Below are 27,975 nucleotides of genomic sequence, written 5' to 3'. Positions count from 1 at the left end.
GTAGCTAGTTACCCATTGATCACTTTATGGAATGATCTAATATAGATTTGCTACTTCTATGTTGTCAGCTATATATAATGCATGATTTCCTTATGGCTATACTCATCATGATCCACAAACCTTACTATAGCCATACACCATATATGTTCACACATGGAGGTACGGGGAATTCTATCTGAAATTTTGTATTACTGCAAGAAATTTAATTCAGCAAGACTAGTGCAATACAAATTAATACACATTTCTTGGCTAACGTGGAAAATTGGCATGCGCAGGGTGGAAATTGCTACCAAATATAATGAATCACTTTGAAAAATGCATATCAGTTTTACATTGAATTTGAGTTAGTAAACAAAAAAGACTCTCAGCAGTATTGCTCTTTATTAACTGTAACCCCATACTTGGAATTTCATAATTATATAATAGCTATACATGGCAAATACATAATTATTATGAAATAACATCACTATTACAATAATAATGGAGTTGGTCTTTTTCCAGGCCATGCTTCCTTAGCATATTTCTTTTTCTGTGGTTCAGTATCACCACCAAACATTGGTATGGTTGTTACTGTTGACAGTGCAACGTTTTGTGGCTGAGTGTTCATAGGCACTGCTGGTAAGGATGGTAATTGTCTTTCAGTTGGGCTTTGTACAGGAGGTGCTGCTGATATGGTGCGGGTGGTAAAAAGTGGTGACAGAGGATCAGAACTTCCCTTGATGGCAGATGGTGAGATTTGTTGTGCTATTTCACTACCAGGAATGTCATCATAGAGTGATGGTTTTGGTAGTTCATATCTCTTTTGTTTACTTGTTGGTGAAACTGTATCAGTTGGTGAGGTTGGGAATGGATCCTTTGATGTTTTCTGTCGCTGTAGTTAAATGAAGCATCACACAAGATGTAAACAGCTGCACAGTACATACTTAAAAAAGGATTGTAACTGAACTTTTTTGCACAATATATTTCCACAATATATTTCGACCTATTGGACAAAAAATACTAAATAAAATCCCAGGATATTGCTGTTATCAATCTGAAGCCAGAGGCAAAGCTGAGGTGTCTATCCCACACTTTGAAGTAGTCTCATTCCCAGCCAGACTCGCGCTAATCCGAAAACACTGCCTGGTGACAATGCTCAAGTTTCTGGGCCTGGAAGTGCGATCCAGCCAATATTCCAATCAGAATCGAGTAGTTGCATAATTGTTAAAAAAACAGTGAAAAACCATTCTAAAATGGCTAGGAATAAAGCATTACTCAGAACAAGGCGTTTACTAGATGCGATCTCTTCTATTACAAGTATTAGTAGAAGGTAGCGTTTCATTGCTGGTGAAATGTTGAGTCATGATTCTTCGGTCTTATAAGGTGAGACCGGAAAACACAACGTGACAACAAACCTCTGGAACTTCTAATGAACAGCTTTAAATTGTCTGCTTTTTCGTCTACTTCCAATACACTCGTGTGATTGTGCAACTCATCGCTTCTGATTGGCCAGCCAATATTTTGGCTGGATCGCACTTCCAGGTGCAAGAAACTCAAGCATTGTCACCAGACGGTGTTTGCACATTAGCGTGAGCCCCGGCTGGGCACGAGATTTCATAAACATGACAATTGCTGAAATTGAGATGTTGATAACAACATGTTATGACACACCACACTTCGAAGCATTTGACTTCATAAACAATGTGACAATGAGGCTGGATAAAAATGTGTTGTGTATGGTTTCAATTTTTGCTGTGCTTATAGTTATAGTATATGATATGGTTTTGCTTTGACTCAACTGAATATGTAAATTATGTTCTCTTTCATATTACAGGATTCTCACCTACTTCTATTTTTACTTTGATATGGGGATTCATTGGGCTCATTATAACAAGGTACACCTGTAGTTGTGATTGGAACCTACTAGAGGTGGACACCATATCCTTCCATATAATAGCTCTGTTGAAACTACATTCAATACTTTTATCATAATTCAAACAATCACATTGTGTAGTAAGACACAAGTGATGTCAATACTGATTCAATGATGTCTCTACTGATAGGACATAAATACGGTACGCTCAAATGCAACGTCTTCTCACAATAGTGCAAGCAATTAAACAACTTGTTCATTAAAGGGCGTGGCACCCATTGCGCTTGCAAGTATTCATCCCGTTTTGTTTAGTATGAATACTCATGAGTGAAACAGGTGTCATGCCCTTTAGTTAGCAAGTTTTTTAATCGCTCGCACTCCTGCAAGATGACATTGCGTTTGAGTAGTACTGTACAATGACACCTCATTTAGCATGCACCTCTTTAATAATTCAGAACTCACTTTGCTGGACGGAATGAATGAAGTTTGGATCATATTTCTGAACCTCCCAACTGATGGATCAACATCCTCTGCATAGTAACACAACAAAACAAACCTTACAGAGAGCCCTGAACATTCTTGTTCAATATAGTCAGGAGCCATGCAGTGAAGCATTGTGATTGCTTTAGTGAAGTATTTCAGTACTGGGTGCAATGTGGTATTTTAGAGTACTGCGTGAGAGAAAAAACCAGATACTGTTTCCGTACAGGATAGTTCAATCAGAGAAACTCTGTCCAGGGAAGCATAATTTGGTCATGTTTTTTGTAAAAATCCTAATAGAACGCACACCTAAAAACCACCTTGAAAAGCATCTTTCAACTCAAAACAACTCTCTGGTGGTTCTTTGCAATGAGTATTGGTCCACTAGTAAGTATCAAGTGAAAAGGAAACAGTATGTGTATTTCAGACAAAACTGAAATTTGCATGTTTGTTCATATTATTATTATTATTCACTAGATGAATAAAAAATTGGAAATTTTAAAATGGGAAAATAGGGATCGCTGAAAAAAGCCACCAAAACAAGAAGGGATCGCTGGGGTGGTAATGTAAACCACAAATCCCTATTTTGACTCTCTGTCATAAATATTTAGTTACATGCTCCCCTGAGTCACTTTGAAATGAGCCAAAATAGGGAATTGTGGTTTACATTACCATCCCAGCGATCCCTTCTTGTTTGGTGGCTTTTTTCAGCAATCCCTATTCCTATTTTAAAATTTCCAATTTTTTATTCATCTAGTTTGTGTACTTTTTATTAATCCAGTAATGGATTTTATTTTACTGATGTTGTAGATATGTAGAGCAATTTACAATTAGTGGCTGTCAAGTTCAGTGTAAGCTTTGTTGTTATCAGACACACTTGACTGCATTATTAGAGTATTTACCTGACTGCTATTGGCTGTGGACGAGACTATACATTATACACATTCCTAATATTGAGCAGCTGTTGTCTAACTTGTCTTACTACATGTGTCAGGACTCTAGTCTCTTAGTCATTGTCATCACATTAGCATCCTAATGCAGTGTTCATGAATACACACACCAGATGGTATGATACTGAGCTAGCTACCTGTCACAAGACATGGAACTCTGACAAGCATATAATTATAAGATAAAATAGTCAGTGGTTGTGCATTTATTATTTCAGCCAAGACCGTACACAATAAGAAGTATCACATGCAAAATTTTCCATGGGTGCATGGACTACAACATTGGCTCACTGGTGCACAGTAGTATAAATGATAATACTGTGGATTTTCTGTCCATTTGAACATTGCGTACTGTGTATCACGTACTGATTATTGCATTATAATCCATATGATTTATAGTGTTGCACTGATAATAGGATCGGTTATCGGAAAAAACCATATATCGGCTTGTTTTTGGTATATTGGTATTGGATCGGCACCACAATGAAAAAAGCAGCAGATACAGATATGTGTATGTATTTAAAAATACACGATCATGTATGCCAAATGATGTTTACAAATACATTTAGTTGCATTTCCTGCATCACAATGTTGTTATTACTACTTCAGTGTACTGTCAGCTGTTGTTGTAGCAATACTGCTGCTATAAACAAGCTAAATTGGTCCTTCACAAGCAAATCTCTAGTTAAAATTGCTACAAAATAGACATGCTCTGCTATATCGGATCGGCTACATTTATCGGCTTGAAAACATTATTCAATATCAGTTATCGGAATATCGGCAAAATCCCATATCAGTGTAACACTAACGATTTATGCAGTACGCGCTTCAGTTATGCAATACGCAATGTTCAAACAGACAGAAAATCCACAGTATAATGCTACATGTACATAATTTAGTTTGTTTGTTGTTCATGTGAGTATTGTATTCATTGGGATAGTGAATACAATACCCACATGAAGAAATCTATGGGACATGTATGAATGCATATGGCTTCCCACAAACAATATGTGGCATCCACAAATAAATTGTTCACACCACATCGTATATATATACACTTAGACTGTAGAGTAGCTAATCTGCATGCACACACATCATTCACAACAACAAAGTCAGTTACTGTGTAGCTGCAATGTCTATTGTAAACCATGGGTTATCAACAGCATGAAGCCATGTTGTTTACACAATGTGGTCTGACAATTATGGAACTCATAAATAGTTTTAATTTTAATCAATGCTAATACCAAGAGTTAATAATAAGAGAGGAGAGTGTCTAATGCTGTATAGGCTTGTAATAGATGATTGCGCAGAAGTTAAACGGCTTCCTTTCCGTGTAACGTACAGGCTTCTAGTATTTGTTCGCTTCCTTACCGCAATTAGTTTAGCCGCATCGTGATGAATCCTCGAGAATATTCGAAGACTGAACTAAAGACTGAGCTGTATGTACAGGGAACAGTGCTCCTTCAATTGAAGAATGCTCAAAGGTAGGGTAACATGGCGATGCAGCGAAAATTCGAAGCGATACTCCACCTTTGGTTCAGTGTTTATTGGTTTCTCAGATGCTCTCCCCCAGAGTTATCTTCGAGGTTAACAGCCACACTTCTTTACGCAACAGAGTGATGCTGTTCGTGGTGAACTTGAACATCGAGTTGAACGCACGCCCTTGTGTCTGGGATAGCCTTTGTGGTTAAATGCAAAAATATACTAGCCAGTCTGTCGTTACGCGGAAAAGAAGCCGTTTAACTTCTGCGCAATCATCTGTTACAGGACTATACGGCGTTAGACACTCTCCTCTCTATATTATTAACTCTTGCTAATACTGATTCCACCTAACTTTAGGCTTTGTGTTTATAGAAACTATATTCATAACAATGAATAGTCTCTGGTATCAGCACTATCACTTCGAGAGAGCACTTGTATGGTCACTTGTAGCAAATCGCGATCATGCACTTACAGGAAGAAGTAGACTATACTCACCACGCAGAGACACTATGTGTGATCTTCTAAGTCTAAGAAGTGCTGTTGAGTACTTGATTAACGCTGCAACAAAACCCAAAGGAGCTCTCACAACGGAATCCTATAATTTCTTTGTTATACGGCTTCTTCAATATGTGGAGCTGCTGCCAATAGTGAAATGGCGAAGAGAACTTTGAAAAATTTCGAGGTGTAGGGTGGTTGGTGATCTGTGAAATACGGGCTTATTATTAATAGGTCATGGACACACGGAAGGGCTCAGTAAGCATGGCTATATAGTTTTTAACATGAAAAAGTGGATAACTTTAGCTGTACATTAGTGAAACAAATAATATGAAAATAATATGAAGATGAACAAAACGACGAATTTCAGTTTTGTCCCAAATACACATAATTATTGTTTCCTATTCACTTGATACTTACTAGTGGACCAATACTGATTGTAAATAACCACCAGAGGGTTGTTGTGAGTAGGAGGATGCTTTCCAAGGTGGTGTGCGTTCTATTAGAATTTTAGCAAAAAACATGGGCGATCCCTAATATGAACCCACTATCGTGGTTCATGATAATATTATTCTTTCAGTGATTCCTATTCTCCCTCTTAAAATTTTCAATTTTTTATTTATCTAGTATTATTATTCATAAAACTATTCTTTCATGGGCATAGTGATGTTTACAAGGAGAATCCTGGGATAAAAAGTAGCAAGGCTTGCTGAATGGATCATTGTGTGTGTCCATGACCTATTTTTGATTTCATTTTCGGATGGAAACAGCCCAAACCGAGTCATTTCTTCTTGCCAAAATTCCATTACCTGAGAAGCCATACAAGATTGTGCTAGATTTTCTGGTGTGCGCAGTTTGCTGCTAATAGAATTCAACCCATTATATTCAACTCATTATATTCAATTCATTATATTCAACTCATTATATTCACAACAGTCTTCATTATCAACAAATCCATAATCCATTATAAAGTACACAAACTAGATGAATAAAAAATTGAAAATTTTAAGAGGGAAAGCAGGGATCACTGAAAAAAGCCATGAAACAAGAAGGGATTGCTGGGATAGTAAAATGTAAACCACAAATCCCTATTTTGACTCATTTCAAAATGACAGAGTATGTAACTAAAGATTTACGACAGGGAGTCAAAGTAGGAATTTGTGGTTTACATTACCACCTTAGTGATCCCTTCTTGTTTCATGGCTTTTTTCAGCGATCCCTATCCTCTCTCTTAAAATTTTCAATTTTATGTTCATCTAGTATGAATTAACTACTCTACTATGTTAGAATGATTTTAAGACATTGGCTCTATAAGGTAGTGATGATGACTTTGTCCTTTCCCCGTAGTTGTACTTTCTTCATTGTAGTTACAATTTGTTTGGTAGAGTCTAATTGTAGTATTTGTTGTCATGTATTTGTTTTACTATCTATTACTCTATTGAACATACACCAGTTCTTATAAAATGCACACAATTTATCAAAATACCCTAATTGAAAGGTCACTGGGGCATTTGAATAACTGTCACTAACTAAGCAAAAACCTGTCATTGTTTACATTCCTTGAATTCCATTTTATTGTTTCTCTGTTATTTATAGAATGAGCTACAAGGAGAGCATTGCCAAAGTTCTAGACAGTCGGTACAGCAAGAAATTCGGTTTACATAATAACAATTAATTGATCATAACTCACAACTGAAACAAACTATGAAGATGGGGCTTGGCTCAATCTGTTTACTATGAACAAACAAATCAGTCAAGGCATAACGCTTTCCCTATATTCCTCCATGTGCAGTAAGAAAGACATTCCAACAAAGAAATGATGATGGTAAATTTTATTACTAAATAAGTGCCCATAACTGACGTACCCTTTACTGTACGAACATGAAACATTTTCTTACTCTCTAAGAACAGGTGAATACAGTGGTGTATAGGTTTATCAATGTGAAGCTTGTTTCACTGCAATTAAAATGTGCATAAATTTTTACCTAGCTCATTTTATAGCGTTTTCGCTTAGCTGGTCACAAGACAGTTAGATAAATAACTTCCTACCATACACAGAATTCATGGTAGCACAATTGACTACAAAACTTTGCTGTTTATTGCCACCAGGATTACTCCTTTACTATTTGTTTGTATTTTAAGGATAAAGGCTTATGCCTGTACATCCATAAACAAATTATGTACTTAGCTATACTAATTACTATACAAAATCAAACAAGCAATTACTGTAGTGTCTGCCCAGCAGTGTTTTAAAATCATTGACAGAGGGAATCATACAGTATAGTAGGGACCACAAAGGAGTAGGCGTGGCCCATGAAATAACATCACCCAAAAACCAGCCTCAATTTTCCCTGATGATGGTGAGGCAGGTAAAACTAAGCCCAAACAAGCTTTCAGATTGACCCGAAACGCTTTCAGCAAGTTGCTACGGAATTTTTTTTAAAATTATTTAACAGAATTTTAATTTTCTACTGACTGAGTAACTGATGCCTTCAGACAAGCATAACTTGATAATGGCTAAGGGCTTGTTTTTTCACTGTTCAACGTCGCTTTGGCCCAAGACGTGCCTTTTGGCATACCGCAATTGGTGCATATAATGCATTCTTCATGGACTTACCAGTATCCTCCTTTGTGTCCCATTCATCTTTGCTGACAGCAAAAAGTGTCGATTTGGTGATAGCACGTGATGGCTTCCCTTTGTAATGGAAATCGTCCGTATTTTACATAGTGGCTATTTTAATTGCAGAGGTGCTTTTCAAACAATTCTTGATTTGTACTGCTGTTTGAACATAGCCGACAACGAAGCGTAATGGATACTTCACTTTTCAGACGATAGATATAACTGGGGTGCATGGCATTATTTCTTTCTTTTGGTATGTGTGGATTGCAGAGGTGCTTTTCAAACAATTCTTGATTTGAAATGCTGTGTAACAGGTTGAACATAGCTGACAACGAAGCGTAATGGATACTCTACTTTTCAGATAATTGATATAGCTGGGGTACGCAGTGCCATTTCAGATGCGGTATGCGTGGGTTTACCAGTCATAATAATTATTTACAAAAAAAGTTAACAAACAAGTACACAATAAAATTAGGAATTTTCAACTAGAATAGGGACCATAGCACATCGATAAAAAGTACTGAAACAAGCTGGAGTAGTGCACAATATTAAATCACAGTAAAACAACAAGTGTTATATCCCTACTGTGCATTTCTATTATGGTACCTTGAGCACAGTAGGGATATAACACTTCTTACTGTTTTACTGTGATTTAATATCGTGCACTACTCCAGTTTGTTTCAGTATTTTTTATCAATGTGCTATGGTCCCTATACTCTAGTTGAAAATTCCAATTTTTTTGTGTACTTGTCAACAATAGATTTACTACATGGCATTTCAAGTGTATTAGAGCGATCCTCTCCCTCTCTTAACAAATAAAACTCTTAGTGTTGTGTATTTACTTTGCTACACAAACAATATACTAATACTGAGCTAACCAGGATTAATAACGTCTATGTCATTGTTGAAGTTAACAGAAGACGATAATCTTTTCTTTCTCTTCTTAGGCCTATTGTCCTCCTCAGCTATTCCAACTGTAGATATCTGTCGATTGTGCGCAGTGTTGTATTGAGTGAGGTCCTATGTGTATAGGATTAGTTGATCATAGCAAGATCATAGCATGTCACTAGATATGTTAATGTATATGCAGTGTGTGTGTACGCACATACATGTTGTGTACTATAGGTGTATAAGAGAGATGGTACAACTGCAACACATTAAGGTGTATGGCATACAACTCACATCCATTTCAGTTTCAGACTCAGGAAGACCCAACAGTCCTGACAAGGACTCCCCAGCCTGGTCACCATCCTGAAGGGACGAGGTGACAGCATGAATGGCTTGTGGTCTCTTCCTCAACGTGTACGTCCTTGTGCTGGCACCAAATGATATAGTGATGTCAATTGGGATCTGTTGAGGTTTATCGTGCTCCAGTCTCATGCTGCCTACAAATGTTCCATGAGCTGTGTACAACAAGAATGTATATAATGTGAACAAGTCCATACTATGTACATGCATAAATTTTGAACTACTAAAATGAAAACCACAACAGAAAATGTACTAATTTAAGGGGTTTCAACTCTGTAGCATAGGCACATGCTAAGTAATTACATCATTCTTGAGCTTTGTTAGTGGTAAATATGTCCTTAACAATTGATTGACTCAGTCAAACTGCTGTTGTAGTCCCACTCATAGTGCTAAGTCTCAATGTTTGTTAGGACTTGCCTGTCACAATTCATCATGGAAGTGATGGAATTTAGCACACGCTGCATAAATCCTCTAGGTTATTCCAAACAATACATTCCAAAAATTACTATTTGGGTAGTGGCTCAGCTACTCTATTGTGTTCACCACCACATTACAAGAATAGTATGATAAATATGGTCTTTTCCCCGGGCTAGATATTGTGCCCTTGCCACCACCCCAACACAGATAGCAGAAGTGCTGGACTAATGCTGATAACTTAAAACCGAAGCCAGGCAATATGGTCTTTGTTTAGGCACAAAAAGTTACCTATTCTGTGACACACACAAGCCCATGCAACAAACACAAACACATGATGCACATTAATAGTGCTAGCCCATTATTGGGAAATGATATCCATTTAAATGAAAAAGCCATTCTATAATTTAGGCCACCCATCTGACCCTATATTCTAGCACTGGCTACAGCATACAACACTTACTGCTGCCAAGATCCACCAAGAATGGTCTGTCCAAGTGCTTGTGGTACACTAGTGCAGCATGGAGCCTGGATGCTGACTGGTGCTCCAATGTAAAGTCACACACGTCCTTGTTACGGCCAAACAGGTAGTAGGACTTTTCATCTATCAATAGTTTCTGAAAATCAACCAAAAGTGACTGCATTAAGAACAAATTTACAACCAACAAACTAGCACTGAAAACAAAGAATGAATGGTCCCACCTGTGGGGCTGGTATTTAAATGCCACAGTCAGCAGAGGGACTAGTTAAGACAAGCCCAGCAGTGGTTAATATATGGTGGTCAATTTTGAATATAACACAATTCCATTTACATTCCAGTGGAACAAAATTATTAAAATGATAAGAACTTTTACCACCAGTCATGAGCTAAACTAGCCTGGCCTGGATGCTAGGTGGTGGGAACAAGCAAACAGATCTTTACACTCTTTTCAGGGTAGTTGGAAAAGGCGGATATGGACGTGGATGCAGACATCAAAATACCACTTTGCATATAATTTGTTGTTCTTTACACTAGTCCGTGCTTTCTGACCCAAACATCGTCTTCGTACAACACTTATCCATTTATAAGCGCATGTGTGGTGAATTGGCTAGCATGCTACAGAGTACCATACATTCTAGAAATCAAATGCAGACTCATAGAGATTCAGCTGGCATGTCTTAACTTACTCTTGCAGGCCAGGCCCTTAGAGAGTCATCATTTAGGTAAAAGCACCTGTGCCTTTAACTGAAAAGTTTGAGCTGCGAGACTAAGCTAGGGCAAACTACCTGAATTTCTACCTCCTAGACTATGTATACAACAGTATAATCTATAATACTTGTAGCATGCTCCCGTACATGTGCTAAAATTAATGGATAAGCGTTATAGTGAAAATATCCATGTCCGCCTTTTCCCTTCTTTACATGCCAATGGATAGCAAACTGGCAATATAGCCTGCACAGTTAGTTACAGTGACAGACCTAGCATTTCAGGAGAGAAAGAAGCAGCAAAATTGCTTGATGATTGTGTACATATGTAGTGCTGACAAGCACAAGGATGTCTTGTTGGTGTGAAAGGTAGCATATCTGCATGCCCTTGGACCTTCCACCCCCAACAAATAAGCTGTATGCTGGTATATGTGATGATGATCTGCAAACATTAATCTTGTAGTTTTACTGTACTGGAATATGACATGTATTATGTATTGTCAATGCATTAAAAGTGGGAGTGTATAAACAGTGGAATGGACTACCGGAATGGTAATTTTAAAAGTTCAATATTGATTTTACATCCAAATAAGTACAACTCCTCCCCTAAGTAAGCAAATAAATTCCCCTTGAAGTCAGCTCATTAGCATACTTTTCCTCACCACAACACTTGTGTGACTTACAACTCAATATTTTATTACTTGTCTGAAACTAACTGTCTTAATGAAGCCTCAGTTCAGTGTGCAATGTGGCACTCCCACAACGAACTTTGGCTTAAATTTTCTCATAGTTTACAAGATAGTCCTGTTTCACTTTACTCAAAAATTTTCGCTTAGGCTCCTAAGTTAGTGGTAAACACCTTGTACAGGCTCTGCCTTCTGTGTTCGCCCTCCAGTGCCTAGCTGGTAAAGTTGATAATAAATAATTGAATACTTTATACAGTGGATGTACTTTACAATGCATACATGTAATCAGCTAGCTAGCTAACTTTTTATTATTTGGGAACAAGGGTTGAGTCAGGAGTCATCTTAGTATTCCCAATAAACTGCTATTGTACATGTTCATAACTGACTTTACAGTACATTACTTTGTCTGTGGTGAGGTGAATTATGCTAAAAGAGCTGACTTCAAGGGGAATCCTATTTATAGGGGAGGAGTTGCACTTATTTGGATGTAAAAACTGATATTGTACTTTAAAAAATTCCATTCAACCATTCCAGTATTCCACCATTCCAGTAGTCCATTCCACTGTTTATACACTCCGATTAAAAGTCTCTAATCAATATATTTTGAAATCATGGTTCTGTTATTAAGCCCCAGATATAGGTGTATCTGTTCACTGGACTGGACTACTGGACTGGATTACTGGACTCACATAAAATTTGTTCAAACACATTTTTTCAACCACAAACACCTTTTTCAACCACTAAAAGTGATTACATAGAGCAGTATACCACACATGGAGAGGGCTCTTGCCCTCTTTCTTGTCTTGAATATTACAGGCACATACATACAGCTAACCGTAGTCTATTATTTTAAATTCATTTAAGAACAAGTACTGAAGGTCTGTAGGACACCTGGTCCTACAGATGTGTGTTTGAAAAAGATGCTAGTTTTGGTGGTTTATTTAATGGTATAACTTTGGTTTGAACTCTCGTTACAGTTACCGTATTTATTGCAAATACGAGTAACCTTCCTTACCTTCCTGTTTGATAGTGTGCACAATGAGAAGCAATTCTTTCTAAAATGTAACACTGCCCACTCGTTGCTATTTAAACCAAAGAGCCAGCAAAGCCAGAGTGAATGTGCAGACCGCTGAAAGGCTATAGGCGATTTCTATGTTACATAACATAATTGCATTGTGTAAAAATTATCATTGTGTGCTATTTTACAAGAAGGCTATAGAGAAGACAGACAGATGCAATAGTAGTGTTAACAGTGCACAGTGCTTGAAACATTGCTAGCAGTACGCAAATTATTTTTGATAATGAACTGCACTTAGGTTTTAGTGCAGAGTTTGCGATCAAAGTACAAGTTTTAGTACATATTTTATGTCAGTGAATGGTATCAATTTCTAAAACACCTTTTGTGGTTAAGTCTGGTGATAAAAGGCAAGAAAATAACAAAAAAAAACTTGAGTCCAGTAGTCCAGTCCAGTAATCCAGTCCAGTGAATGGATACACCCCCCAGATATAATTTTGTAGTTTTGCTAAAGGTTAACTTGGTAATGTCTAAGGTACGTAGTTCATTTGGACAATGCTAATTGTGTACTGTGTATAATTAAGGAGTTTAATAACTGAATTGCATTTGTACTCATTTTAATCTTTGTTAACTGTCAACACATAGTATACATTAAGATTGCATAGCAAATACTACACAAGCATAATACCAGACTAGGTCCCTATTTACACAGCTAGGTAGACTGAACACAAACAATCACATGCTACACATGTATAACCCTAGTGAACAAAATCCGATAAATTTATATAGATCTCATAGTTCTTAAATATGCCGCCGATCTCCTGTGTAGCACATATTTAACATTTTCAGCTACCTTATAGTGGTTGACTGAATTTGGTGTTCAAAGCATGGCAAATTTGATATGATTAATTGCTTTACAATTAGTGAGCACACTAGAGGGTTTTACATATGATATGCATCACATAATATGATGCATGTGTGTGCACAAATAAAACAGGTATTTATTATCATTAGGCACCGGAGGGCAAATCCTATAATAAGGTGTGCACACATGGCACTGTGTCCAGGGCCAGTTTTGATTCCAAGTGTGGCATACAATACCTGTAGCCACTGCTTGTATTATCAATTACTGTTAAATGCCGACAAGTTTGCATTAAAGGTCTGTGTACCTACGTAGTTACTAAAATCAATTTCCATACATTACCTGTAACACTGTTCCATTCTTCACTACATCAAGGTGAAGACCTGGTGGCGGTTTACCAGCCCTACATTAAACACGAATGTCACACCCAATTTTTAAAAAAATGTGTCAAATGGATGAAATTGTACAATTACATGTGCCTTACCAACTTGGTGGCTTATACTCGCTCATTGCACACTCTCAGCTAGGTAGACAATGAGGTGCTCCGTTGTTTATGATGGGCATTATTTAGAGTATTAAGACAACTCTGGGTGTGCATTAAATAAACATTGCTGTTACTGTCTCGTGATATTTTGCGGGAAAATCGGATTCAGCATGGCTGGGAGGAGGCAACAATGGAGCGACATTCACAGAATGTTTCTGCAAGTTATGATGTCGCGACGGGTGCTGAGTGTGCAAGAGTTACGCAAGGTCTATGGCAAGCTGGAGCCAGATGAAAGTGAGTGTTGGCTCACTTAGTTTCCGCTGATATAAACATCGTCCTGATAGGCGTCAGAAACCTGACAACTTTTCTGGCTACCGTCAACGAGAATTTAGAACCACTATCCATGAGCATCGTGGAGGGGAAGGAGGAAGATACAGGCCGCAGTTACTATGCACTAGTATGTCATCACCGCCTATATAGTTTCCTCCCAGTGTGGTATCAAATTATTGCCAGTAGTCTTGTATGTATGTCTGACCCATCTTTGTGGGTTGGGTGTATAAATACCTATGCCCAAGCTATGTGCCATAAAGCAAGAGAGACAAATTTTGTGAATAATTTTCCATAAATCTAATCTCACCAAACTTCTGTTGCAGTATATAACTTTCCTGCTATGTGGCATCATAGATGTAATAACGCTTACTGGGATTGGAAATGGAAGTAACTACGTCATCATTTGTGTACAAATCCCCAATGTTACGTCACAGCTTTTGATGTTATCCGTGTTTCGCTTTACTGCGTTGGTACAGATATCTCACTTTCTGTACGAATTTGACTTAAACTACTTGCTACGAGGTTGTATTACACACTGATGGAGTCGCTAGACTGCAATATGCTGAGGTAAAACATTTCTGCTTGTTGTAAATTTCGTTTTTGTAACCATGTCAGTCGAAAGCGCGGGTCAGACTTGATGAAATATGGGCTTGTATCTTTTTGACCTGTGAGTATTTAAACTAATTTGTACGCTGAACGCATGTCTCATGGCCATAACTAATAAGTAGTACCTACTTTATTCATTGAAACTGCTCTGCTTTGTACCAAAAGTAACTGTGGGGAAGAAGCCAGTTCTCAATATTATTGTGAAGTGGCTGCAGCAGCAATCACCAGCAGCCAATGTTACAATTAATTGTGGACTTGTAACATCCCAAACTTACCCGTGGTTAGCAGCCACACCTGATGGTTGGGTAGAGGATCACTTCAGCACGGTGAACAATGGAGTTTAAAAACCCACACAGCTACAAGGAGAGCAATATTGACGATGCCATCACAAGCAAAAAGTGTACCTGTTTATATCTTCACGATAGCAGGAGATCACTGAAGCAGTCTCACGATTATTATTGTCAAATGCAATTCGCCATGCTGTGTACTGAAGCTGAATGATGTGATTTTCATCTCAGAACAACGGTAGATGTCCACATTTAGCGCGTCCCCTTCGACGAAGAATTCTGTTTATCAAAGATCACTAAGCTCAGAGAATTCTATTTTTGTGCTATATTGCCTGAGCTTGCCCTCTCGAAAAGTCCCATACGAGAGCCACGAGATTGGATTCCGAATAGTGAAGAATGGCTACAGAGAATAGCACTACTTCATACCAATCCTCCAGGAATGTATGACTGAATTGTTTGACTCATCTTGTAGATTTCTTTTGTAATAATGTTGTTTTAAAACACAGTACTACATGTTGTTCTCCATAAACAAAAGGCCGCGAGGTAATCTCACACGCAAAAATTGTGTAAGAAGATTTTTCATATGGTTAATAATCATTTCCAGTTTGCAAGGGTATCCCGTAACCCTAACTTAGTGACAGAATGGCAAAACATTAAATTATGTAATAAAGCATATACTGATTTGTTGTGAAATCTTGTATTTTTTGTAAGTTGAACAAATTCACAAAAGCTTTATTTATGGTGGTTAAATTGTTCCTATTAAAACTGAGTGATAAACATTGCAAAGTGCTTCAAATCCCATAATTTGTTAGTATGCTTTTCTGGATTGGTCATACATAGTATATTCATTTATGGTATATTCATATTTTGTAGCCTGGAAATGTTAATTATATGTTTCTTGTTCCTTGTCTGATCATTTTTTTTGCTGAATGAATTGTGCAATAACCATATACCATACAAGATGGGCGAAAGTTCATAAAGAAGCCTTGTGACCTGGTTAATTTTTTTGGGAGCCAGAAACATATAGTTCACTTTGTAGCATTTGTTATTACCTTAGCAACTATAGGTTTCAGTGTACAGTAGACCCCTATATTGTACCTGGGGGTCACATGTTAATCACATGCTTGTATACCACTGTATAGGCTAACACATCACCTGATGCAGCTGCAAAACTAGCCAGTGATTTCACACCAGCTGAACTAGAATTTTTTCGTAAAGTGGTAAGAACTTATTCATATGATATCATGGCAGTTGACATCATCAGTCTTGCTTGCTCATGGTGTAAACTTGCATAGCAGTTGTCAGTTTTTATGTGCAGCATGGGAGTGCAAAAATCCATTTGGCATATCATGTTGGCACTGCTAGAGCTATTTTTATTTATTTGATTATTATTACTGGGCAGGCAGTGTTTACTGAGTATGCCCGGGGGGGGGGGGGGGGGGTTACAATAGGGGGGAATTTACAAGGGGGGAACATATGTACAATTAGCTATTTACAATAGATTAGTTAGCTACAAATGTCATCTAGAAATAATTCAAATTAGTTCATACTTATAACAATGTAGTACCACTTAGGATGGTACAACTGTTACTAAGAATGCGAAATTACCAACAATTACTGGTAAAGGTTATTTACTACCTCCACATGAAATTGTTCAACTGACTCTAGCAATACTTGATCTTGTGTGCATTGTTATGTAGAAGGCATGCTTTTTCTGCTACAGAACATGTTTTAAAATGGAGCCACAAGTGGCTTTTAGATGCATATAAAGTCTTGCTGATTGTTATGATAATAATGATCGACCGCTAGGTTAAATGGTGGTCCCAAGTGACAATTAGTCCATTCTAACTGCAACTGTCGTGAGATTATGTTAAGAATCATGCAATGTCTTGAGGGCCAGATTTCTCATATAAATAAGGCTGTGCTGTTGTAGCTAAAAACATTTTGATACCTTTTAATTTGGTATGTGTTTAAGTCTTGTACGTTTTCAGGTTGAGATGTTAGTTAACTCAGACACAGGGTCTACAGAATCTATTAGTTTAATGAATATCTCCATTGAGAGGAAACTGAGCAAGACTGACGTGCAAGTACGTCAGTATTTATGTGTGTAGTGTGTGTTTGCATGTGCATGCGTGGGTATGGTATGATGTGTGCGTGTCTGTGTGCATACGTACGTATATTTTTGAACATTTATGTGTACATGTCATTTTTTCATCAGTATTTTTAACCTTAGACTTTGCTGAAACGGCTAACAAAGGAAAAATGGTTGACATTTATTGAGGTAATACGCTAAAATATATACAAATATAAAAGTGGTGTTAACAAGATGAACCACATATCTAGCTTCAATACAATATATATAAGAGTACTGATGTGTATGTACATGTCTATTCTTTCCTATAGAAGTGTTGTTCCATACTTATCATCTGTGTACTAATACATTAGGATACAGGCCACTATGCTCCTGGTGTTAGATTTATCCTAGAGTTGAGGCCATTCTTGAGGGAGACATTTGGGGATGATGATGTGTTCAAGTGTCCAGTATGTTCCTCATTAGTGATCCGGGTAAGTGACAAGAATTGATACTACAAGAAATACGTTCAACCTCCCAACCATGGCCTTATTAGGGAAGTGTCCTGATTTCAGGGGTCACAAGGCATTAACAATAGTGAGAACATGGTGATGGCCTGTGAATTAAGGTGTTGGGTATCGTGTTTGCGGTACAGTAATGAAATATTATAATACACTCTAATAGAACATACATCTTCAATCTTCCCATATGTAGATTTTGGCTCATAGAAATGGTAGTCTAAACCAGGAACACGAGGCTTCACAGCCAACACATCCTGTAATGCAATGACCTTTTTTGTGTGTTGTTCCATGAACAGGGTCAATTTTATTGTGAGTAGTTTGATTTTTTACACTGAGGTTTGCTGTATGAGATGTTTAGTATTATTTAGGAGATTGTATCATACAGCTAGAAATGTTTGATGTATAAAAATTTCACCTAGATTTATTGAAAATTTCTGTAATACATTGATTCTGCTAGAAGAGAAGTTATCATAGAAATGTAAAGATGGTGTCCCTTCGTACTACACAAACAAATATATGTCCACTGTCTCTTCAATTACTCTAATAGAAAATACACTGTCATGAATGTGTAATTAGAGTATTTGAGTAGCCAGGATTAATGTGTTGTTTGTTATCATTCTAAGGGAGAAGTGTGCACAGGGTGTTCAGCAAGGATTCACTTGTACTGTGCTGAAAAACTTTTTAATGAAAGGTTAGATACTTGTAATATACTTGTATTGCTAACTTTTTGTATTGTATTGCTACATAGTACCAAGAGTTCATAATATATACTGAAGAGTGGGGGTGAATGATGCCACCTTTTTAGTATCACGATCAATACTAAACCAACCAACTGTGAATAGTTCATGATACTTACACATAGTTCTATCACTGTTGGTCCAACATATTGTATTGTACAGGGCGGTGTCTAATTAGTGGACTGGATTACTAGACTTCTTTCTAAAACCAATTTTACAGGTAAGATGCGTGGGGTTTTCTTTTAAATAAGCTACTTTATTGGTAATGTCAGGACTCTAGGCCTGCTATAATATTATATGTGACTGGGCCAGCGATAACCAAACGTGTGGACACAAACTACATAACAGGTTATATTATTTCATCACTAGAATGGAATTTATGCCATCCTGTAACTTGTATTAAACATTTGGCTAGCCATTTAATAAGAGCATAAACTTGCATTGTCATAGCAAAATGGCATTAAAAGTTAGTCATACAGGTTTGTATAAAGTAATCAAAATTGATATGCCCTAAGTGATAAGGCTCAGCTGGGTGAATATCACTTGTATCACTGGAGCTACTTGCTCCGCACAATTTTTGAGGACTCATGTGGGTATATCATCTGGGCCAGCAACTTTGAGATTCTTTAGTAGGGATGCAATGCCACTGGTGTTAAATGTTATGTTGGGCATTGAGGGATACTGGCTGGTGGGTATTACAGGAATGTTGTTATCTTCTCTGGTGAATATTGAGAAAAATTGTTTTCCAAGTGCTTCTGCTTTAGTTGATGCTGTAATTTTCAAGCTATTATCGACTTCAAGTGATGCCAATGACTGAAAAGTTTTATGAGATCTCTTTACTAGTGACCAGAATCTCTTGTGATTATTTGTGAAAGAGTCGTCAAACAAGTGCTGACAATAATTCTCATGTGCTTGCCTTAAGGATTTGTTGACAACATTACGTGCTGACTTATACTGGATTTGTTGACAACATTACGTGCTGACTTATACTGGATTTGTTGACAACATTACGTGCTGACTTATACTGGATTTGTTGACAACATTACGTGCTGACTTATACTGGATCCAGTCAGAGGGGGATTGGGTACATTTGGCCTTGTTGTATGATCTCTTTCGTTTCCTCATTTGAGTTTTAATATTTTTGTTCATCCTTGGCAGGTCTTTGTATGAGTTGATGGTTTTGTGGGGAAAATACAATTCAATTAGATGCAGCAAAATGTTTTTAAGCCTCTGCCAATTGCTCTCAACAGAGTATTGATAGGCCAACTAGGGTTCTTGAGAGAGGAATGTACCTGAGAAATGGTTCATTTCCTCTAAGACTCTGTTGGTGTTGACCTCAGAAATGTTTATTTGCAGTATTAGTTGTAATTTTCCTCATGTTTTGCAGATGGAATACTTGAGGGTAGTTTAATTTTGAATGTGACTGTTTCATGATCAGAGATACCTGGCACAACATTGACATCATTGATTAGGTCAGGATACGTAGTAAATACTAAGTCTAGTGTATGGTTGTTTCTGGTCGCTTGGGTAACAAACTGTTCTAATCCAGAGTCATTAATAACTTCAGTAAACAGATGGTTTACACCACTACCATAGGTTGGGCTTGACTATATACATCCTATACCCTCCTCCCATTCTATAGAAGGGAAGTTGAAGTCACCTGCAATGATGATATCTGGATTGTGAATTGATATTTTGTTCAGTGAGGCCCCGAGGTTGGTGATGGGATCAGTTAGATTGTTTGGAGGTCTATAGAACGAACATATATAGATTGGTTTAGAGTTGCTTATGCAAAGCTTGGCCTGTATCATTTTAGCATCATCATTAAGTAATGGCTCCTCTATTATAGGAATATTACTGTTGTAAGCTATAAATACTCCACCACTACCTTCTTTATGATCTTTTCTGATAACATTGAAATTTTGTGGGAATATTTCAGAAGATAGATATGTGCTGTCAAGATGAAATTCACACCCGATGATGATTTCAGCTCCATGTTCATCAATGATTGCATGCAGCAATCCTTGTTTGGCTTGGCTTCTGATGCTTCAGCAGTTCAAGCTTAAGACACTGAGGTCAGGGGGATTGTTTGTGCTAATTAAATTAGTAGGTGTGTTATCATTAGAAGGATTACTTATTAAATAGGATGTATCATTATGTATGTTATTATCAGTGCAGAGAGGAGGGTTTAGGTGTCTCTCTACACTATTGTGCCATTTTTTATAATGAATTTTCTACCATCTTTGTTTAAGTTGGCAAGTTCTTCCCTTAACCTTTTGTTTTTCTTCTGCTCCATGGGGGTTAGGTCTGGTGTAACAAAGATTCTCTTAATCTGAGGGGGATTACTTTCTTTGCGTAGATGGATTTTGTTTCTAAGTATGGTCTTTTTGTCATCAATGTTAGATACAGTAATTTTGAGAAGGCGTGGCTTCTCACCTGAGGTCTTTTTGCCTAGTCTTATGGCGTGGTGATAGAGCACTTTATCTGTAAATGATCTTTGAAAATACAGGGGTGTAGAAGTAACTTTTGCAATGTCTTCTTGCTTTCTTGATTGCGGGGATTCTAAAGAGGGTTCATCAATATTGTAGACAATTAAATTCACTTGGTGTCTTTCTTTTTCATGTTCTTCAGAAAGAATCGTAGAGGCAAGTTGAGTAAGGGAGTCATTGGTCTGGGATGCTTCATGAACACTAGGAATCATGATGTTAACAGTAGGAATTTCTGTCAAAGATGTTTTGTTCTCTTTTAATAAAAATTCTATTGATTTTGAAAGTGTTTAAATTGATCTTCTACCCTGTTTACGGTGTCATGAAGTTTACGTTCAGAGCACTGTACCTCTGTGACAGATTTCTCAACAGTTGTGATCTTAGATTCAACCAATGCTTGGTTGTCATAGTACTTAAGTGCAGTAGGTAACAGACAAGTATAACAGAAAATACAACATTACTGGTTACCTCTGATAAAGCTTTGCATTGTTCCTTACTCATTTTGGAGCACTCAGCGTGTTGGTGGCCTTCACACCAGATACATTCAAAGACATTCTCACTGGCTGGCTCGGAGCAAATTAGGCAGTCAGTTTTCTTGGTTTTCTTCGAGTCTTTACAAGTGGGCAAAGTTGCTGGTTGTTTTAGGCTTGCCATTATCTCTGTGAAGTCTCGCAGGCTGCAACACTGGACCAAATTGAAACCTACGTGATGGGTGGGACATTGATATGTTCACCTCACATTTCTCATGTAATCCAGAATAGCTGGCAATCACACTGTGATCTGAGCCATTCAGGTAATTACATTTTGGAATGCTCGGATCACATATCAACGTGATGTTTGTAGAGAATCTGTTGAGATGGACAATACCGCTTGTCCCATCTGGTTGCTATTGACTGGTTTATAATAAAACCTCTCAAAAACAGATTCAGATCTCCAATCAGCAGCATCAATTATTTGATTAGTGGTAATTCCAGCTGATGCTGCTGCAGTAGCTGAAGCACTTCTCACTGACAGTGTCTATCCCAGCTAAATTTAACATGGAGCTATCCATCTGGCCACTTTAGATGATGATATTGGGCTCTGAAGAACTCTGTCCTTGGCCTTGGTCTCCTTTGAACACATAGTTGCTTGTTTGCAGTAAATGATAGGAATGTAAATGGCCTGGATGGTCGAGATTGTTTTGAGAGACAAACTGAGTTAAATTGGATGCCATCTGGCAACAATTTCATAGCTTTCAAACTCAAGTTGGACAAATCATTGGACCTTGAATGGCCAGTAACACTACCAGTTTAAGTGACAACATCTTCAATGATAATGACTCATTATCACCCAAGGCAACAATGTAGGAGGTGACTTTAGTCAATTCCCAAAGGAGGAATTGTATGACTTTGTGGATTTGTCCCTCCATGACAAGAGGACAAGACCTGTAACTGTCTGAGAAAGGTTAATACTTTCACACTGATGGTGGATATAACCCAAATGGTTAAGTGCAGAATGGTGTCTGGTAGGGCTGGGATGAAGCTTTGAATGTTTCGTAGGTTTGAAGGTTAGGTAAACTTCAAATTTTAAAAGTATCCTTAATGCACTCAGTCTACGAAAGAATTGCAAATAAACGTTGTTATCTTTATTGCAGCTGCTTATTCATCTTGCACAATCGATGTTCGTCTCTTTGCGATCGATCTTTGTGTGCCACGTCCACTATTAAACCATCGCAGTTTAGCTTGCTACCATAGTTGTAGCCTTAAAACACCTTATAAAGTGATAGATAATGCATGTAAAACGTTCTTTTAGCCATTAGTTGGTGTTTACCTATGCATGATTGCAGTATAGCGGACACCCCCATTTGCAATCAATCGATCGTGTCATTCAGTACTGCTGCTATGCACTTTCCTAATGCTTACAAACTTATTAAATAGGATAAACTTAAGAAGAATGCGAAGAAAACCTGTAACTTGAAAGCTAACACTGAAGCTTCAAATATTCGAACATTTTATTAGGAAACGTTCGAAGGTAAATTTCAATATTCGTCCCAGCCCTAGTGCCTGGTGGGTTGCCCCGACACACTGACTGTATTGTGTCTGGTAACCGAGGAATAAGAATTGGTACTCTGACCAACATTTAAAGGAGCAAGGGATACCAAGCTTGGGCTTACCAACCAGTACCAGTTCCTGAACTCCTTGGGAGTGTACCAGGGACAGGACTCTGCCTATCAGACCCCAAGGTAGGATGGCATACTAATTTTCTGGAAAAGTGCTCCAATCCTGAGTGAAGGCATCTGTGGCTACTGTCAAAGGGTCTGGCTTCCAACTCAGAAACACTAGGAGTTGAGATGATAGTCTGCTTGCAAACTGGTCTGTGGATACCGGTCCCAGGAGGTGATTGATTTCCTGGAATAGGATTGGAGAAAGTTTCCAGTTTGACCATGTTCTGGACTCCTCGTCTGCAATTGTGTGTTCAGAGTTCCTGGTAGATGCTAAGCATGAAGGAGGATGTTCCTCTCCATTCACCACAACCACAGGTCCTTCGTTAGCTGAGACAACGTTGGTGATGCTGTACCCCTCCCTCCCCCCTCCTGTTGATATATGTAACTGCTATAGAGTTGTCGAGATGTAGGAGGATTGAAATGCCTGATTTCTCTTTTGCAAATGACTGAACTGTCAAGGTGGCTGCTAGCAGTTCCAGACAGTTGATGTGAAGGGACTGTTCGGATGGAGACCATGGACTTCTGGTCTGATTGTCATTGCAAGTGACTCCCCAACCTTTTAGAGAAACATCTGATATTATTGTCATAGAAGCTGACTGGTGATCAGGCTTCTTCCATTCCACGAGGAGGGGTGGAGCTCCCACTACTGAAGGTCTTCCAGTGCCTGGGGAGACAGCTGGACCACTGCCTAGTAATTCCCTTGATTGTCTTGAATTTGAAGTAATGGAAAAGTAGGGGAGCCATTTGTAGGGCTGGAGAGGTTAAGCTGGGTAAGCAGTTAGGCTGATGGCTGCTTTAGGTGTAACAGACAATGAACTTCCTGTCTGATTTTTCTAATCTTATTTCCTGGCAATTTCAGGTCCATTGTTAGGGAGTTTACAATCATTCCCAGAAACTCTATTTCCTGGGTGGCTCCCAGGATGGACTTCTTGCTATTGACCAAATTCTCAAGAAAGAACAATGTCGACTGGACATGGTCTGTTAGCTTGCTCAGAGATCTGAGCGTCTCCACTGCTGATTTGAGTACTGTATAGAAGGAAACTTTGGTGGGGAAAAACTTTGCTACAAATTTGCCAAAGTTTAACCTGCCAATTACTCGTAGCACCTGAGGTAAGCACCTTTATAGCTAAATATTGAGCTTCAATTTGTCAAAGTTTATTTTGCCAAATGCAATTTAGCTGGCTATTCGCCAAAGTTTACCCCAGCCAAAGTTTCCCTCTATACGGTATCTTTGTGAATACCCTCGGGGCTGTGCACAAGCCAAAGGGGAGACAGTTGAACTGATATGTCTTCTTCTCCATCCTGAAGAGGAGAAATTGGGGGGGGTTATTGGGACCATGAAGAATGCCTACCTTTGCCATCCAGTCATTTCTCCTTAGTAGAGCTTTGACTGTGGAGGCCCTCCATCTTGAAATGCTCTGATTTCACATGTTTGTTTAGATGTTTTAGGGTCTCTGACCCTCATCTTTTTTGGGGACTAACATTTTTGAGTAAATTAAATCTCTGCTGGAACTAGGGAGATGGCCTGCTTCTGCAGGTGAGACTCTGTCTCCTCCTCCAATAATGTAATGTCCTGTGAGGACAGGTGAGGGGTGGAGAGCACTGGTTGGGGACGGACATGAGGGGGGTATGATAGCCTTCCATCACTGTCTGAATTACCCATGTCTCCTGGGTTAGAACTTTCCAGTTCAGTTTGAATAGGCTGATTCTGCCTGCAAAAGTCTGGCAAATGGCCTCTGCCATTGAAAGTATATATATCTTCCTGATTAGTTGTGGTCCTATAGAACTAGAAGGAAGTGCTTAAGGGAATGCCCAAGACAGAATGCTGAGTGGGCTTTGCCACTGGCTTCTGCTCAGTGGTTTCTTAACACCTGTTGATTGGAGGGTGATACCCTTTGCTTTTGTGTGCACTCTGGCACCTGGGAGGTCACTGGTAGGGAGTTTATCACCCTGGCTTCCTTGGTGGTGGACCCTAGACACCTGCTCTGGGTGTCATTCATAACCCTTTGAACATTCATACTTTTGATACATTTAATTACTTGTTCAAACAGCATACAAATCCAGTCTTTTTGGCATTTCTCTGACCCCTGCCCCTGCTGTTGCCACCTCCCCAGGACTGTGGAGGGTAGCTCTTTCGAAGAGGCTGTTCCCGTCCATAACCATAATAGGTAGATTGATGTTTGAGATTTCTAAGTGCCTCCATATGGTCCTTCATCAGCTACTTCATTATTTGCCAAATGTTTAGGAGTAGAAACCTCAGTTACTAATGCCATCAGAATTGGAAAGAAAAATAAAAGACATCGCCTACTTAAAGTTACTGTTTCCAACCTTCAGGACAAAGTAGCGATTTTGAGAAATAAGTACAAACTCAGGAATGGAAATAACTTGAACCAAGTAAAGCCAATTTATGTATCTGCGGACTACACTCCACATGAACAGAAAAAGAATAAAATGTTAAGAAACCAACTAAATGAAATGAATAAAAATGGTAAGAACTATGTGATAAAAAATGGCGCAAAAGTGCTGAGGAGAACATAATTGGCAACTCACTCCCCAGCACTGATAATCCCACCCTAAATGATGTCATCTGTGGGCAGGGCAGCATTGCTGAAGGTCCTTACTAGGGTGGACAGCTCTCTATTGAGGTACTGAGAAGCTTTATGGTGTCTCTCAGTGGATATATGAGCCAATGCGTTGCTGACAAGCTTCACGGCTTGTTGGGCAGACTCTGCTACCTCCATGGGGTTGGTCTGAGTGTACCCGTTCTGGCTGATTCCATCTTATTGACTAAGGGAATTGCCGCATCCAGGGTACATCCTTGTAGACCAGCTAGGCCTCTGTCAGCTGTCTTTGCTGCTGGCGTTATCCTTGACTGGATAGTAGGATCTAGCCTGGGAACCTTGGTGAACAGGTGTCTGGGATGGGATGCTTCTGCTTAATAGCTTTCTCCTTCTTGGGAAGCAGCTTTTTTGAGAAGGCATCCTTGACTATCTTAGCTGTAGTAGCTGAGATCCTGTGGGTATCACCCTCTGCAGGGTCAGAGTTGCTGGGCTGCCAGTAGACGAGCTCATCGTAATCAGGTTTGTTGTCCCGTTCATCCCAGTCTCAGGTAACTTTGCTAACTGGAGAGGGCATCTCGCAATGCTGGTCTTGTTGGGGCTCTGCCCCATCAGCTTGATCTCGATTGTTGGGGGAACTTTGCCTCAGGGAATGGCTGGTTGCAATTGGGAGACTCTGTTCCACTGTTGGATGGCGTAGAGGGGAGACTCTGCTCCACGGAATGGGATGAGGTGGTGAGGAGGCTCTGCTCCTCACTGGTCGAGCCTTGTTCCATGGTGGTCACTCTTGAAGAAATCTTGCCCAGCTTGTTGCGGAGTAGGGAGTGGTTTGACGCCATTTCTAATGACTTGAGCAAGGAGACTAGTTGTGATGACTTGCGGGAGTGGCTCCATTTGTGACGGTGGTGATGCTTCTTGCGGTGCTGGCAATGTGAAGGATAGTTGCCTGATGACATGACTAACGGATCCTAACACTCACTTGATGAAGCAAGAAAAATGGCCGATTGGTGTATGCACGTGCCAGTACTTTTGTGGTGACGTCACTTCCTTTCTTATTGATCCTACAAAAGCTTGCTGAAATAAGGAAAACTAGGCCAAACACGTTGATATGTGATCTGAGCATTCCGAAATGTAATTTTAACACATATGCATGCTTACGGTTAGCTAATAGTTTTTGAGTAACCTGTAGTTGCACTTGTAACTGATTCAGTTGCTCATTCTGTTCCTTCACTGTTTCCTTAAGTTGCTGTATTATTTCTGCTTGTAGGTCTGACTTCATCCTCTGTTTTGTGATGTCTTCAGCTGTCAGCTGCTCTGTTGCAACAAATGTGCCTTCATGGGTTTAGACAATTGTGTAGGCATTTCTTACAAGGTCATTCGCAAATACAGCTCTCATGACTGTAACACAGTGCAAATAGTTCTTGCACTTTTGTGGCTGCTCATACATCACAAACCACATTACCCTACATGTTGTTGTGTTGGAACTTAAGATAAGCCCTTCTACAGGGGTACATGAGAGTAGGATACTCTCCTCAGTGACTGGATCTACAAAAAGGGTCTTATAACGTTGCATGTACCTGTCAATCTATAACTTCACTTGTGAATAAGGTACTAGCTTGAAATGTGGTCACATTGTATCCCTATCGTACCACTGTTGTTGGTTGCAATTAGGCCAAATCCGAGAAAAGCCATGACTAGTCAAACTTGGAAATTCAGAAAGGCCATAATACCCTTTTGCGGATTTAGTCGCATATTATATATTATGAACTCTTGATAGTACATGTTGTAAAAAAATCCATTATTTGTGCTATCATAAAGCTATACAGGGGGGTAATGGATTTTTGTAACCTCATGCAGGGTATTTGTAGAATTGAAAATTTTGAGTCCTCAAACCTAGCTAAAACTTGTTAGTATTTAAGGTAGTTGGATTGAGGTACTCAGTCAGGAAATAGATTAGACTAGTTGCACAGTTTGCAATGAGATAACTTTACCAGGGATATCTGTAATGAATTGTGTCTTGTGAACTGCATACATAGGACTACCGCTACTTGTCCAAACTGTCGTTCCCAACTACACCGACAACAGAATGTGTCATCCAGCCGTAAGAGAAGCACACGCGAATCATTGAGTGACAATGGTAAAGTTAAAGATGTCTAGATTATGTTGTTATGTCCTGTGTGTAGCATATCTGGAGGAGGCAGGTGATTATGATGCTTTGGCGCCCTCTGGTTCTGGACTAAGCCAGTATGAACTAAAGCAAGCTGTGTTGAGGGCCTCACAACACAAACATGCTAGAAGATAATCACTGTTCACTACCAAGTTGTGTAACTAATACTTGCTCATGTGATCACAGTGTAAATTTGTATCCTATATTATTCCTATTACAATGAAAATAAATTCCATTTC

The 27,975-nt window shown here is 38.8% G+C and overlaps 2 protein-coding genes across 2 annotated transcripts; one reads left to right on the top strand and one right to left on the bottom strand.

Moving 5' to 3' along the window:
* Positions 1-401: 401 nt before the first annotated feature.
* On the bottom strand, positions 402-13,905 carry LOC136242427 (nuclear inhibitor of protein phosphatase 1-like). The gene is made up of 7 exons (XM_066033848.1): positions 13,771-13,905; positions 13,629-13,689; positions 10,002-10,155; positions 9,059-9,279; positions 8,755-8,896; positions 2,315-2,382; positions 402-871 (listed from the first exon to the last, which is right to left on the bottom strand). The coding sequence occupies exons 1-7, from the start codon at positions 13,794-13,796 to the stop codon at positions 470-472; spliced, it is 1,074 nt and encodes a 357-aa protein (XP_065889920.1). The 5' UTR covers positions 13,797-13,905; the 3' UTR covers positions 402-469.
* Positions 13,871-27,975, top strand: LOC136242428 (non-structural maintenance of chromosomes element 1 homolog). Its single transcript, XM_066033849.1, has 9 exons — positions 13,871-14,064; positions 14,115-14,227; positions 16,136-16,213; positions 16,985-17,080; positions 17,227-17,274; positions 17,439-17,558; positions 18,209-18,276; positions 27,606-27,706; positions 27,753-27,975. Exons 1-9 carry the CDS (start codon positions 13,941-13,943, stop codon positions 27,869-27,871), a joined length of 867 nt encoding a protein of 288 aa, XP_065889921.1. The 5' UTR covers positions 13,871-13,940; the 3' UTR covers positions 27,872-27,975.

This window comes from Dysidea avara, chromosome 13 (genome assembly GCF_963678975.1).
Source record: "Dysidea avara chromosome 13, odDysAvar1.4, whole genome shotgun sequence".
In the NCBI taxonomy this organism is placed as follows: Eukaryota; Metazoa; Porifera; class Demospongiae; order Dictyoceratida; family Dysideidae; genus Dysidea; species Dysidea avara.
The sequence above is the reverse complement of the archived record's forward strand: the minus strand, read 5'-3'. Positions and strand labels throughout refer to the sequence as shown.